Source organism: Harpia harpyja, chromosome Z, assembly GCF_026419915.1.
Source record: "Harpia harpyja isolate bHarHar1 chromosome Z, bHarHar1 primary haplotype, whole genome shotgun sequence".
In the NCBI taxonomy this organism is placed as follows: Eukaryota; Metazoa; Chordata; class Aves; order Accipitriformes; family Accipitridae; genus Harpia; species Harpia harpyja.
Genome location: NC_068969.1, coordinates 30,930,799 through 30,944,983, shown reverse-complemented (window position 1 = coordinate 30,944,983; position 14,185 = coordinate 30,930,799). Strand labels below are relative to the sequence as shown.

Sequence of the window (14,185 nt, the reverse complement as noted above, 5' to 3'; positions counted from 1 at the left end):
AGGAAAAAATCTATTAACTCTGATGACCTTAACTTCTGTCTACAATAAATTCCAAGCTCTGATTGTTTGTGCAGGGCAAACCTGTTCATAATCCCAGGATTACTGACAGTTAAAAAGCAGCTGCTTTTCTGACAATAAAGATAAACACAGGATTAACCAAGGTTTAAAGTTACATTTTATATATATATCAGGAAAGTGAATTTTAAAAAGAAGAAACTATGAAATCTGGTGGATCAACCAACAAGAACTCTTCTGGAAGACATCTGGCAAACTAGAAATATGTCCAGTCTCTTCAACTACTTTAAAAGTTCATTCCCTGTGATGCTTTTTTTTCTAACTAGATACTGCAGAAAGAGCATCTACTCATAAACAGTTGTCATTGTCTCCACAGCTATCAGAGCTGCAGATACTGAAGAGAGAGCTGCTGGCTGACATCTGGATGATTTAAGCACATTTTTGATACAGTTTATCATCATGCATAGTTGCCTGCCCTTTGCTATCACACAGGGGTAATACAGAGTTAATAAACTGCATCTTTGAGGATGCAAATGCTTGCTTATTTAATGTTACCATTCATCTAGAACAGTGGAAGTAGAAGCCTATAAATGAAGAAAAATTCTTTTCCCTGAAGGAGTTTACATTACAGTCCAGTTCAGATTAAACTACAAAAATAAGACTGTCAAGCAGCAATAGTAAAGAACATTTTATTGAAATGGAAGTTTGTCAAACCTTATGTATCAAAACTAAGGCCACAGCTAATGCTAACACAAAGTCAACCTCAAAAGGTTCTTAGAATATGATACAATTTAGAAATCTTATACAAAGCTATTGCACAAATGAGTAGTCAAACATTCTGAAATGCAGCATTACTTACTTGTTCTAAAATGATAAATCAATTATTCTACTGATAATATTTAATGATACAAAGTACCAAACTATCAGTGCATATAACCTGTCTTTATTTTGGTCCTGTGAGGAAAGTAATTTTCTGCATCACTCCAGCTACAGAAATGAATGGAAGTACAAAACATTGTAATGGAAGCTGCCCGTGACTCCTCCCTTTTGTGCTGAGTTCATTTCTTTTCTTCTAATGCTAAATATCTCCGGTCATAATAGCAATGAACTCTTCTTGATTGACTGTAGTAAAAGAGAAAATCGTTAGACAAACAGCAAACATCCATAAACCATAAAAGAAAATAACGCATATCTGTATTATACTATTTACTTAAAGGTTTCCCAGTTAGTATTTGTTGTGTCTGAACCATTACTTATCAGGGTTTATAAGTTTGGATTTTTTACTTCTAGAACAACAGAGATTTTGCATTTTATTTTTTTTCATATAAAAGCAAAAGCCAGAACGCAAGCTTAATTATGTGGAATATTTAGGCCAGAATCTAGCTCACATATAACAAGCTATTACTTCTAATTACGAAAGTAAAAATATTCTAAAAGTAAAACACAATAGAAAAAAAAACACTGAGAAAAGTATGTAAAAAGATGGCTATACAAAACCACAATACTTATGCTTTTTTTAAGATCTATAAAAATGTTAAAAATGGTAGATAAATTTTATTAAGTGCTTCTCTATCAACAATACTGCAGTTCCAGTTACAATCAAATTCAGTTTTATTCTTAAAATTGTGATTCAGACATTTATGTCCAAACCAGCCCCCCACCCGAAACTATGCTATTCCTCCTCTCTCAAACCTACAACACTTGCCAAATAAAAAATTAATTTGAAGATCATTTACTAATGATTCCATGAATTAGCTAGAATTAAAATGGACTTTTGACAAGCTTTTCCCCACCTGAACTTTCTTCATTCTTCAGTTATAATTAACAGAAATTTTACACAAATGTACTTGAAGAAATTAAGTCATAATAATAAATTAATTAGCAGTCATTAATTATTTTGCTGCACTTATACCTGAGCTATTGACCTTACTCATATGTTAAAACAGAGCCACTGTAAAAGAGTTAACCAATTCACTCTGCAACTAATTACTGTAGTGGGGAATGATTAGAGTCAGTCAGTGGTATGGAAAAGACCAGACACATGAAGAATTCTCCCTGACAATCATCTGTCCCAGCCAATGTGCCCAAGCTATTTCTAAACAAAACACTGCAAAGTAAGAGCTAGATTTACAGCTAGAGTAACATTAAACAAGTTCAACTGTTAAAGAATAAAAAAATAAACCTAAATCTGCCCTGTTGTGACACATGTCAAAAAATATGAAACAAGTAGATTTAGTCTAGCTTAGGACCCTATACTCTGAAATATCAGTCCATCACATAGCTACATCAAGTTCTACTACACAAGCACTATGTTGTCTGTATGACTTTAAAAAGCATTTCCACAGCTTTATCACAATAACAGCAGAAATACAAACGTCTTCCCCAAAATACTCTCTGGTTTAATAGACCTTTGTTAAACAATGCTGCAAAGTGGAAATACAGTACTATAATGACAATCAAATTTTGTAACATTCAAACAAACTGCAAAGTGAAGCGTAGTTACAATTCCAGTAACCCAGTTAATCCCCATTAATCCTCCTCAGACTTAGGAGCTGTTCACAAGTTAAGCACAATGAAATCAGAAGCAATCACAGCCTTTCCTAGCATCAGATTTCCCTCAATTCCATGACATAAGTGATCACAGAAGAACAAACTAGTATCAGAGCTAATATGAAGAAAACGTTGACTTAGGCTCTAGATAGTTAAAGGAGCATATTATTTCAGTGGAGGGGTTTTTTTTCCCTAATTCTGTGCCAAAATCTGAGACCTAAGACTGAATTGTGTTTCCTACAGATGCATCCACACAAGATGACAAAAAAACTGCATGAACTGACTGCATAGAGTTTCTAAAAACAGTGATACTCCAAAACAGAAGTCATTCCTAAAACCAGAAATACAAAAATAAGACTAACTACATTTTTAAGGCAGACAGAAATATGCCAAAACTACTTTCTTCTACAGAAACTTACACGCAATATACCAGTATATCCCAGTGGTTTTGTTGGAAACACAAGGGTTCAAGTAGCCTGGGTATCACACAACAGACCTTACTACACTATGAGCAAAACAATCTCTCAAATATAAGAAGGGTATTAAAGCACAAGGGATATTACTCCTGTATTTGAAGTATCAATTAAAAATGCTACGGACTAACAGTTTCAGATTTATTTTGGCAGGAGAAGAAGGAGAATTAGATGACAGAAAGATTTTTCTACATGACCCAGATGTTTGAATTTAAATGGAACAGTGATTCACAGGATTATTTACTTTTTCAGAATGAATCTTAAAAAGCTATAAACAGCATCGGTTTTCTTTAAAGAACAGAAAACACACAGAACCATAAGGATAAACAGCACCATATACAAACATTATGCTGTCAATCTTCCATATTCAATCTCATGCTTGAATGCTCTAACAAAGAGAATGAATGGATGAATGAATAAGGAGAAACCGAGCCACCCATTCTTAGCTGATCAATTTGAATTAAAAAATGTAGCACTGACCCAAAATAGTTATGACTCAGTAACCTTCCTGAAAGGAGCTCATGGTCTACATTCAAGTTGTAGTGACCAGATAGCCACATGACAAAAAACATCCTTGATCCATGATGCTGACATCTCAGTTGGCAGCTCCAGGAGAGCGACGCAGAACAAAACGTGCTTGCAGATGACTTCTACTCTCACTCACCTCTACAGCTACACCTTAAAAAAAGCAAACAAACAAAAAAAACCCACAAAACCAAAACAAAACAAACAACCCTACCTAGACTAGCAATCAGTCTAACGGATTGAGAAAACAGGCATCATTCCTTGCCTGCTATACAGCTACTGAAAAGAAAGTAAATAGGTATCCTATTGTCTACCAGAATGCACAGCTGCAATCCTGTGTGTCACTGCACACAGACAGGTGCCTGAAAACAGGAGTTGCAGCTTTCACTATACTGACCTGCTTCAATTATCTTATAGGAAACACTGAGAAAAAACAAAATCTGTTTTCTCAGGATGCAGCTCCAAGAAAATCTGATCAAGCAGTGAGACAGTTCAGGGATCTAAGCAGCAAGAAAAATAACACTTAAAAACCTAAATGAATTATTTCCCCCTGGCTTAGCTCCCTTAAACACCCCACCAGTGGGATCAGATTCTGCCAGTGCAAGAAATGGGTGGGAAGACACAGCTGGGAGCACAGAGGAACAGGAGAATTATGCAGCATGGATTTATTAAGGAACTTTGGCCTCAGACCATGGCTCCAAAAGGAAAGAAATCACACACTTTTCTCAACACTTGTTTTAGTAGTAACAGTGTCAACATTAACACTTTTCTGGCAGTTGAATCACTGACCTTTCACTATCTTTGCCTCCAGGCTCTGTATTTACACCACTACAAAGGAACAGAAGGTTTGCATTTCCACACCACTGACCATGTTTAAATGTCCTGCTATTCCTCTTTAAAGAAAAGGGGTTGTTTCAGTACTTGAGTAATTGTATTCCCAAGTATGGATAACAACAATCTCAAACAGCATAGTGGGGAGGAGTGCCTGTCACAAGGCTGACAGCACTTTTTTTTTTTTTTTTCCACTAGTAATGAGAGTTTTGAGTCCCACAGATGTGGCAGCTCCCAAGTAGAAATACTACTGTAACTGGAAAAGTTGATGAACTGCTAGTGAGATCTCAGACATGAGTCACCATCCTGAAAGAAAAACTGAGAAGTAGGTTTCGATGACTGTTAAAAATGCAGTGTTTGTGTGCATGGTCTCAAGTGAGTGGTCCCTGAAATTCAGATACTAAGGTTTCTGGTGTAAACATAAGGGTGTTGTCAAGTCAATGAAAAAAACTTAAGTGTCAGTGTTCATGAAGCTTTAATAAGCATAGTATCAAACTGGATTTGTTAATTCATATCTTTATCTAGCTAATACATCTGCAGCCCACTCCGTATGGACCTTGTCTATTGCCCAGAGCCATTTTTCACGCTATGCTCTTCAGCACTTTGAGGTTCAGAAGTATGTTAAAGACCCATCCAAGCTGATCCTGCATTGACCCAGGGTACATCCAGCATGATTTATTAGCTTAATACTCCATATCTGACTAACATGCTGAAATCACAACAGTGACACATCACCACTTAAGAAATACTGACTAGACGATCAAGAGAGGTTCTCTTAGCACTGTAATCCTTTTACTGATTTATAAGGAAATTAAAATGTAATGTAGGTACATGGAATCTCCCATGTACCAGTCCAATTACTTCCACCTTCAACTACACTTTCACCAATCTTTTAATAGACATTGGTTGAATAAGAGTTAGTGGTGAATCAACTTTAGAAATCAACTTAATTTTTAGACTCCAAGGTGTGTTTCCAGGACTAGTAGCTGTCAAAACCAACAATTTCCATTATTTGTAAGTTAAATTAAGTTTGAGCTGAAAGTTATTTAAAAGGAAACCAAAAAGGACATTTTCACAACATAACCACATTTAAAAAGGGGAGAAAATTAAGAACAGACTATATGGGTTTTTGTTTGCTAACACGTACTTTCTCCATCTCCATCCTTATCAAATTCTTCAATCATAGCCCGTAGTTCTTCATCAGACATATTCTCACCCAATTCTCTAGCAACTCGGCGCAGGTTTCTCAGACTTATTTTACCAGAGTCATCATCATCAAACAATTTGAACGCCTTGAGTATTTCTTCTTGTGGGTCTCTGTCCAATATCCAGTCTGTTACTATAAGAAGAATACTTACGTTAGACTAAAAAATTCTGAAAGCTCAACTCAGAATGACTTTAGCAGACTGAGGCAATATGAAGAACATATACTTCTGATTTCACCTGTTCTTTCATTTTTATACATTTCTATTCAATGTGCATATTTGTTTGACTGTTATCTGATCTCTCTCATCTCTCTTTTCCCAAGCTCAGTTTCTTTTTGGGACATACCTGTTGCAGTGGAAAGCTACATGGCAATTTAGACACAGTCATGTTTCCAACGCACTTTTCAATAGCAATTCAAAGTATACACAAGCCCCCTCTGTTCCAAACTTACCTTTCAGAAAAGACACTAGCTCTGACAGATTAAGACATGCAAATTTTTTTATTTTATAAGTTTTGAGCAGGATAGAATTTTGACTTGGAGAGGACACTGAAACACTAAGTAATGGAAAACATTCACATGGGACCTCTCTTTCAGATATAAAACCACACTAACAGAAAACCAAAAAAAACTAAGCCCAGGGGTTATGAAAAGGACACTGCTATGAACTGCAAGGTGTTAATTGTGAATCAGTCTTTATTATTCCTTTTATCACAACCATTTGTCAGTTTCTGTAACTGAAAAGACAAACTTGCCACATAAAATATTTTTCTAGTAATTCTTTCAGACCAACCAACCGTAATATATCTTCACATCTTTGTACCTCCTAGTCTTGTATTACAGGGCTTGCTATTTATGACTTTCATCAAGCCATTAAAAACACATCAACCCCGTTTGTGCATAAAGAACCACTTAGCATCTGCTACTGTCTGCAGATGGAATGTCTGCTATGGCTTAGTGAACTTGACAGGAAAAAATCAGATTCAAGCTCATATAAGCTCACTACAGCAATGAAGTTTATACGTCTACATAAGTTTACTATAAATCTGAGGGATTTAAGTATTTTCATTTAAAACAACTACGCTGCATGACAGTATTACATTATTTGAAAAATTCTACCTTTTGTGGAAAAAAGAAAACTGCAATGTTAGCTAAGAACAATAAAACACTAGGTGTCTAAATACTACAGGTAACGTGGTTGTACAAAACAAGGCAAAATGTAATTGCATCTCTATATATTTCAGATCAGCCATTTCTACATTTAAAACCATAAATAACATTAAATTATGAAAAATTGATGGCTCAAGAATTGCTTAGCCATATTCAGCAGCTCTTCACAATTAAAGCTTATATAACCTATTTTATCTAACTCCCTGATCTTTCTGCTAGAAAGGGTATCATGTTTAATTCCGTGTCAAGGTCATATTGTGTCATAGCAGCACTCAAATCGTATTCAAGTTTTGGGACAGGTTCAATCGCCTTCCAAGTATATATTGTGCTTTCTACAAGAATTTTCCTAGCTTCTCACAGTACTTATTAAATGTCCATATTGATAGCCAGGACAAAACCAGGAAACAATGAACAACGACAAGACTGAACATCAGGAATTAAAAAAGAATTACACAGTAATTACAGTATATTCAATCATACAATATTATAGCATAATGATGTAATTATAGTGGTATTATTATTACTATTAAATCAATACCTTTTTTTTTTTTTTAATTAAATCAGCACTGATCACATATATTTCCCCATAGGCTTTATTTTGGTTCTTTTCTGACTTATAATTTGTTGTAACCTGGAATACAACTACAAAAATGTTATCTGTCATTAGCAACACACTTTGTCCAATCCTAACCTGTTAAATCATTAAAATTTGCCACGTTTCAATCAGTAACTGTTTTGCCACATTAAGTAGATTGTTATTCATAGCCAAAAGCAAATACATATGTACTTCTTTTTTTTCCCCGAAAATTTACAGAAATCTAGTACCTTGAACACATGGACTGCAATAATAAAATAGAGATATAAAGCCATACATGGAGAAATCCCAGAGAGCTTATTTTTTTTGGTAAACACAAATTGTATGCAAAAGTATAAATTATGTATAACAACCAAAAAATCTTCAAATAAACTTAAAGTCTAATCTTTAAAAATTCTGCAGATCACTACATAATCAAAGTATGTCAAACTAGCAATACACAATCTCCAGATGAAAGAAACAGCCTAATGAAATTCCACTGGTTTTATCAAAAGTTGAAAATCCTTAAGTACAATACTTAACACCTTCTTCAATTTTTGTTATCTTTGTTATACATGAAGTTTGTATTTGGTTTACGGTTTCTCTGTATATACACTTCTTCCCATGAAATTAAATGCCAAATACTTTTCCACAGCAGGAAGGAGAACCTCACAAATTTCATAAACAGAAGAATATCTACATTTTAAGTTAGCATTTATTCCTTTGTGCAAGTTTGAAAAAGATTAGGACTGTGTATACTCTATTTCCTTTTATACTGTGGCTATCATTCATCTCTACATATCAAACTGAGTATTCAGAATACAAAGATTTATTTTCCTCCAGTATTGACTTTTATTAAGAAAAAAATGAAATGAAATCTCCCACTTCTATTTCTTAATAATACTAGGTAACTGAAAAAGTACACAAAGTACTGCTTCCAAATTGTAGTCACTACTATAGGCTGAATTTCTTTGAAGGTACACAATCAAACACATACCAACTTCATTAAAATCTTCAAAGGTGATCTTGCCTGTCGCTTCTCGATCATAATCTTTAAGTATTTTCAGTACATCAGCTTTTTTCACATCAAAACCCAAGGCTCTCATTGCCACCTTTTGGAATAAAATGGAAGTGCAACCATATATGAAGATTAAAATACGCATTTAACAGATTTCTTTTTATTTTCAGTAATTACCTTCTTGCCCAAGGCAGAAGGTGCGTATCAGTAGTTTAGCAACAATAATAAATAACATTAATAAAAGGAAAAAAAAAAAAGGAAAAAAGCTTTGGATATAAAAATCGCCTAAAACTACTATTAGCAAGTGAAACGTCAGTTACAGTGAAAAAACTAGCCTTTGCATTTTCAGGAATTTTACAGACTGGACCAAATTCTTCTTAGGACAGTAGATTTATTTTCCTCACTTTCAAAAACATTTCAAGTGCTGACCCTTTTTCAAACATAAAACTGAAAATCATTCTTCAAACTATTCTTCTTCAGTATTCATACTAAGCATGTATATGTTCATGGGTTTGTAAGTCCTCTTACAAGTGACTTTACTGCTTTTCCAGTGAACAACATAAACCAACCTATTTTTTATTTTTCCACTGGGTTAGAAGTACACACTTAGTTTCCCATTTCAACTGAGATGGCAATTTCTCAGTACACACTACCTTGACTTCCTCCAAACTGATGGACATACACTAAACCAGAAGTGGAAAACCACAATCCTATTGGATGTAGCCATTCAAAAATCTATGCTATATACTTATTTTGTTGAGATAGTTCTTTTCTTTATGTATTTCTGTTCTTCTATAGTATTATCTTCAGGACCACAATAATTAGACAGCTAAGAAACAGCTTTGCAAGTAATCATGACAGCTGGGAATTCAAAGCATGCCATAACTGGAAAAAGCATTATTAACAGTCCTGAAGCAGTCACCAGTACTACTCCACTCACTGTGGCATCCAGCAAAGATAAAATACCTGAACTCTGAAATAAAAAGAGAATCACTATACCCAAGACATTCCTGTAACAGCAATTAAAGTAAAAATAAGACTTTTTTTTTTTCTCTTTCTTTTTTCCTTCTTGGAGTTACTTGGTAGAGCCAGAATGTGGAGCCAGCAGGTTGGATTAGGTATTCCTTCCCAAAAGAATCTCACCCAGTAGGTGACAGAAACACTGGCCTCTCCAAAGCCACTTTTTGTTCTCGATGCAGTATAATTAGAATAAAAATTCATAAAAGGTTTTAAGAGACTTTAATAAACTTCACATACTACTTCTAGAGACTTCGAGGTCTCACTCAAGGTACTCATTCCTAGAGGTACTCACGAGGAAAGACTGCCATCCTAACCTCCATTTGCTGATAGCTATCAACAGGAGAAGCCTTCATTGAGAACAGCAACTACTGAGCTTCCCACACGCACAGCAAATAGCGTACCTCATTCCTACAAGCCATAGGCTCCCTGTTGAAAAATGCAAGTGGCTAAGCTCTGGCTTGTAGTCAACAGTTTTACAAATTTGATTTACATCTTTTTCCTAAGCACCTGAAACCTGTGGATTTTCACGACACCAAGCTTTATACTATACAGTCCCTTTAAAAAGAACCAAACAGCTTTCCAGGAGCTTTTCCCACTTAAGTCATCTGTCCAAGCTTAAACCCTGGGGAGCATTCAGACCAGTGTTATGCAGGATGCTACAGCAATTCTGTTACTGTGTCAAGTAAATAGTGTGGGAAGAAAAGCTCATTCTTACCAATCCAGTATTTCCACACCCTCCTGCCCTGCCCTGCCCTCCCCGCTCCCCCCCCCCGCCCCCCAATATCCTCAGTCCTTTAGCCCAGCAAGAGGTCTTGAACATGGAACATTTTTTAAAGATACAGCCAACATCTTAAAAACTCACTAAGAAACAAATATATATTATCTGCCATAAAATTGTTTACACAAAAAAAACTTTTACCTTTAATTCATGATAATTTATTGCTCTGTCTTTGTCTGTATCAAACAACTCAAAGGCATCTTTAATTTCTTGCTTCTGTTCCTCAGTCAGTTCTCTTCTTTTCTTCTTTTTAGTTTTGTCTGCTGAAAGCTCATTCCTATATAAGAAGAAATTAAGTGTAATTGATTTCTACTGGGAAGATACCACTGTAGATAACATTTTCCACCAATTAGAAACTCACCATAATTGCACAGATCATTACCTTCTGTCGTGGTTTAACCCCAGCCAGCAACTAAACACCACGCAGCCGCTCACTCACTCCCCCCCACCCAGTGGGATGGGGGAGAAAATCGGGAGAAGAAGCAAAACCCGTGGGTTGAGATAAGAACGGTTTAATAGAACAGAAAAGAAGAAACTAATAATGATAATGATAACACTAATAAAATGACAACAGCAATAATGAAAGGATTGGAATGTACAAATGATAGGCAGTGCAATTGCTCACCACCCGCCGACCGACACCCAGCCAGTCCCCCGAGCGGCGAATCCCTGCCCCCCACTTCCCCGTTTCTGTACTGGATGGGACGTCACATGGTATGGAATACACCGTTGGCCAGTTTGGGTCAGGTGCCCTGGCTGTGTCCTGTGCCAACTTCTTGTGCCCCTCCAGCTTTCTCACTGGCTGGGCATGAGAAGCTGAAAAATCCTTGACATTAGTCTAAACACTACTGAGCAACAACTGAAAACATCAGTGTTATCAACATTCTTCGCTCTGAACTCAAAACATAGCACTGTACCAGCTACTAGGAAGACAGTTAACTCTATCCCAGCTGAAACCAGGACACCTTCTCTATTCAATCTTTACCCAGCTTGTCCTCCCAGTTTAAAATAACACTTGAAATAGACAATTCCTTTGTGAAAGTTGAATGACACCTCCACTCCCCCACCCAAAATAAAATCCACACAGGTGTTTTGGTTAATAAATAACAAAAAAAGAAGGTAGAAAAACTACCAGTTAAAAAGAATACTTGAGGTTACAAACTAGATTGGCAGTTGAAATGATACAACTCCTGAAAACACTTTGCTTCTAAACTGTTGCTTAGAAGAAAGAATTTTGAGACAGACAGGCTGCTGGACGCTTAACTAGGCCAGACAACCAGGTTGTCTGGCTACTAAAGAGGGTGTTAGGTGCCACAAATCGGCTTTGCTGCCAGTAACAGTTCTTAGATAAATGGCATTTACGGATTTTTTTTTAAATCCTTTAAAATCACACACATACACACTGTTTTAAAGACTTCTTGCTCTGTTTTGGTATATACGAAAGAGACAAGCCCCCCCCCCCCCCAAATCAGCAACTCTTGTTCAAAGACAGCCCTCTTTTCCTTGGGTCGTCTAGAAATAAGATTAAGTTTTCAGGTAACAGACAGAAAATACATGATTCACATATTGGGAACAACAGTTGAAAAAACTGACAAGGATGGCACTGATAGAAGATACTTTGGACCAAGCTAGTAAAGGGTAAAATTTGCTGTAACTGTGCTTTATTCACATCAATGAGATTGACTGCCTTATCCAGAGTTAATTGCTTGGAAGGTGTCCATTTCAGAACAAGAACTCTAAAAAAAAAAAAATAGTAGATTTGAGATAACAGGAAATATCAATAAGACTGTTACAGTACTCAAGGTACGCTCCTGGAAGATGTGGGCACGCGTGAAGCTCAGCAGCATACTGTCACTGTGATAAGCATGGCTAACTGCAGTGGTAAGTCCCCTCCATTCTGTGATCATGAGGCCACATCAGATGTACTGAGTCCAGTCGTGGACACCCCAGTAAGAGAGAGATGTACAGAAAATGGATACAGTCACAGGCAGACTACCATGCCTGATGGCTGCAGCATGTCATGCATGAGAAGCTGAAGGAGCTGGGTTTGGTAGGACCAGGGTGAGTGGGACAGAGGGACTAGGTGGGGAAGGGTTAAGGAGAGAGGGTCTAAGCACTGTCCTTCACTATCTAGAGGGTTATTACACAGAAGACAGCGACATGCTTCCCTCAGAGGAGCACAGTGAAAGGACAAGAGACAACAACTACAAAATGAGAGGAGAAACTGCAGCTGCATCTAAGTGGAAACATTTTCCCAGTGTGAGTATTTATGTGCTGAAATAGTTGCACTGGGAGACTGAGGAGTCTCCATGGTCAGAAATTTCTGGAACCCAGCTGAAAAAGGTGCTCAGCAACCTCATTCAGTTTTGAGTGAGACCTGCTCTGAGCAGAACGCTGGACTAGATGACTTCCAGAAGGCCTTTCTATGCTGTCAAGAAAAGGCTTTTTACACTCATTTGTTTATTTGCACCAGAGGCAAAATGCGTTCTGTGTCACCTACTGTACAATGCATAAAAATTACTGACAAGTGAACAGAAAACTGCTTTTCAAGGATATTTATTTTCCAATCTCCTGTAAGGAGTTGCTTTTTTGTCTCCTTTGTTAAGGCTTTGCTAATTTTAATCAAAACCAAAGATTAAACACACAGCTGGGATTTAGCTTTCAACAACCACTGAAGCTACACCAGTAAAGATTCCAAATACAGACAAGAAAAGTGCAAGCTGCACAAGCAGGACCTGCCTCAGACAACAACATCCTCAAAGAGTGAGAAATCCTTAGCAGACCAATTGGGACAGTGTGATTTCACACAGGCTTTGGATTACTATAGCTTTTGGAAGGACTAAAATAACTCTGAGCTGGCTACGTAATTAGGACTGGGAGAGCAGCTCAGATGCAGAGAGCCCACATTTCGTGAGCTGCGATGATGAAATCCATTTAAAAGCCTGAAAGCAGATTAACGTCGAACTCTTCTGGAAGAAGGAGCTAGCTACTCAAGTGTGTATTTAGCGCTTAGCACAAAATAATTTTTTCACGAGATGGAGCAGTGCTTAAATGCAAGTAGTTTAGTGCCACTTCTTCTAAAACCACTTTTACCATATGAAGCATGAAGTTCTCAGACTTGAAAACTAAGGATCGCGTAGGCTGTGCAACCACATTAATGACGCCTAAAGGCAAGGACTTGCCAGGTATAGAATTCATAAGCCAGGCCCCTTTACACAAGTTACTGAATCGGAATTAAGAAACAAACAAACAACGAAGCTCAACGTTCTAACTTAAAGCCTGCTAAAAGCCTTTTTGAAGGTACATTACCTCAGACAATCCAGAAGCGACCCTCTCAAAGCCAGACGCGACGGCCCCTGCCCCCCCTCGGTGAACAGACGGCTGCCGGGCCTGACCTGCCCCGCGACCCCCGCCGAAGGGATCAGACATAAGCGGCCGGGGGCTGCGGAGGACCTCCACCGGCGCTCGCCAGCGCCCAGGCCCCGCCGCTGCCCGCCTCACCCCGCGTTCCGCCATGACCTCCCCCGGGCCGCCCCCTGAGGAGCCCCCTCAGTAGAGCCGCCCCGCCCGCGCTCCGGGGCCCGAAGGGGATGGGGGGGGGGGGGAGGACGACCACCCGGCTCATACCGACCTCAAGGCCAAGCTCATGCTGCTGCCGGGCCGCGGCGGGCCGGGCCGGACCGGACCGGACACTCTACGCAGACCCGCCGCGCTCCCTTCCCCTTGGAAACGCGGCACAACGCCAGCGGCTGCCAACCCGCGCCCTCTTCGCCCCGCCACCGCCGCCTGATTGGACGCTAGAGGAGATCTTCCCGCCTCCGAGCGTCAGGCGACTAATTATTGGCTGAAAGGCTGCCACTCAAGCGAGAGAGGCTGTTCCTCTTGCGCCGTCTCGGCGGCGGGAGGGGTTTTTGCTGTGGGGTGCCGTTACCCAGAATGCTGCGCGGCGCGGGCAAAGGTGAGAGGACGTGCCGGCGGGTCATGGTGGAGACTGCTCCGGCCCCGTTCGCTTCCCGCCCCCCCCCCC

General features: G+C 38.6%; 1 protein-coding gene across 1 annotated transcript; it reads right to left on the bottom strand.

Moving 5' to 3' along the window:
* Positions 1-690: 690 nt before the first annotated feature.
* On the bottom strand, positions 691-13,928 carry CETN3 (centrin 3). Its single transcript, XM_052777294.1, has 5 exons — positions 13,790-13,928; positions 10,300-10,435; positions 8,340-8,454; positions 5,542-5,733; positions 691-1,137 (listed from the first exon to the last, which is right to left on the bottom strand). Exons 1-5 carry the CDS (start codon positions 13,804-13,806, stop codon positions 1,094-1,096), a joined length of 504 nt encoding a protein of 167 aa, XP_052633254.1. The 5' UTR covers positions 13,807-13,928; the 3' UTR covers positions 691-1,093.
* Between the last annotated feature and the right edge of the window lie 257 nt (positions 13,929-14,185).

Coding starts and splice junctions, on each gene's coding strand:
- CETN3 (XM_052777294.1), bottom strand. Junction 8,455..10,299: donor TAAATTATCATGAATTAAAG/GTAAAAGTTTTT, acceptor TTATTCCAAAAG/GTGGCAATGAGAGCCTTGGG. Junction 5,734..8,339: donor TGAAGATTTTAATGAAGTTG/GTATGTGTTTGA, acceptor TTCTTCTTATAG/TAACAGACTGGATATTGGAC.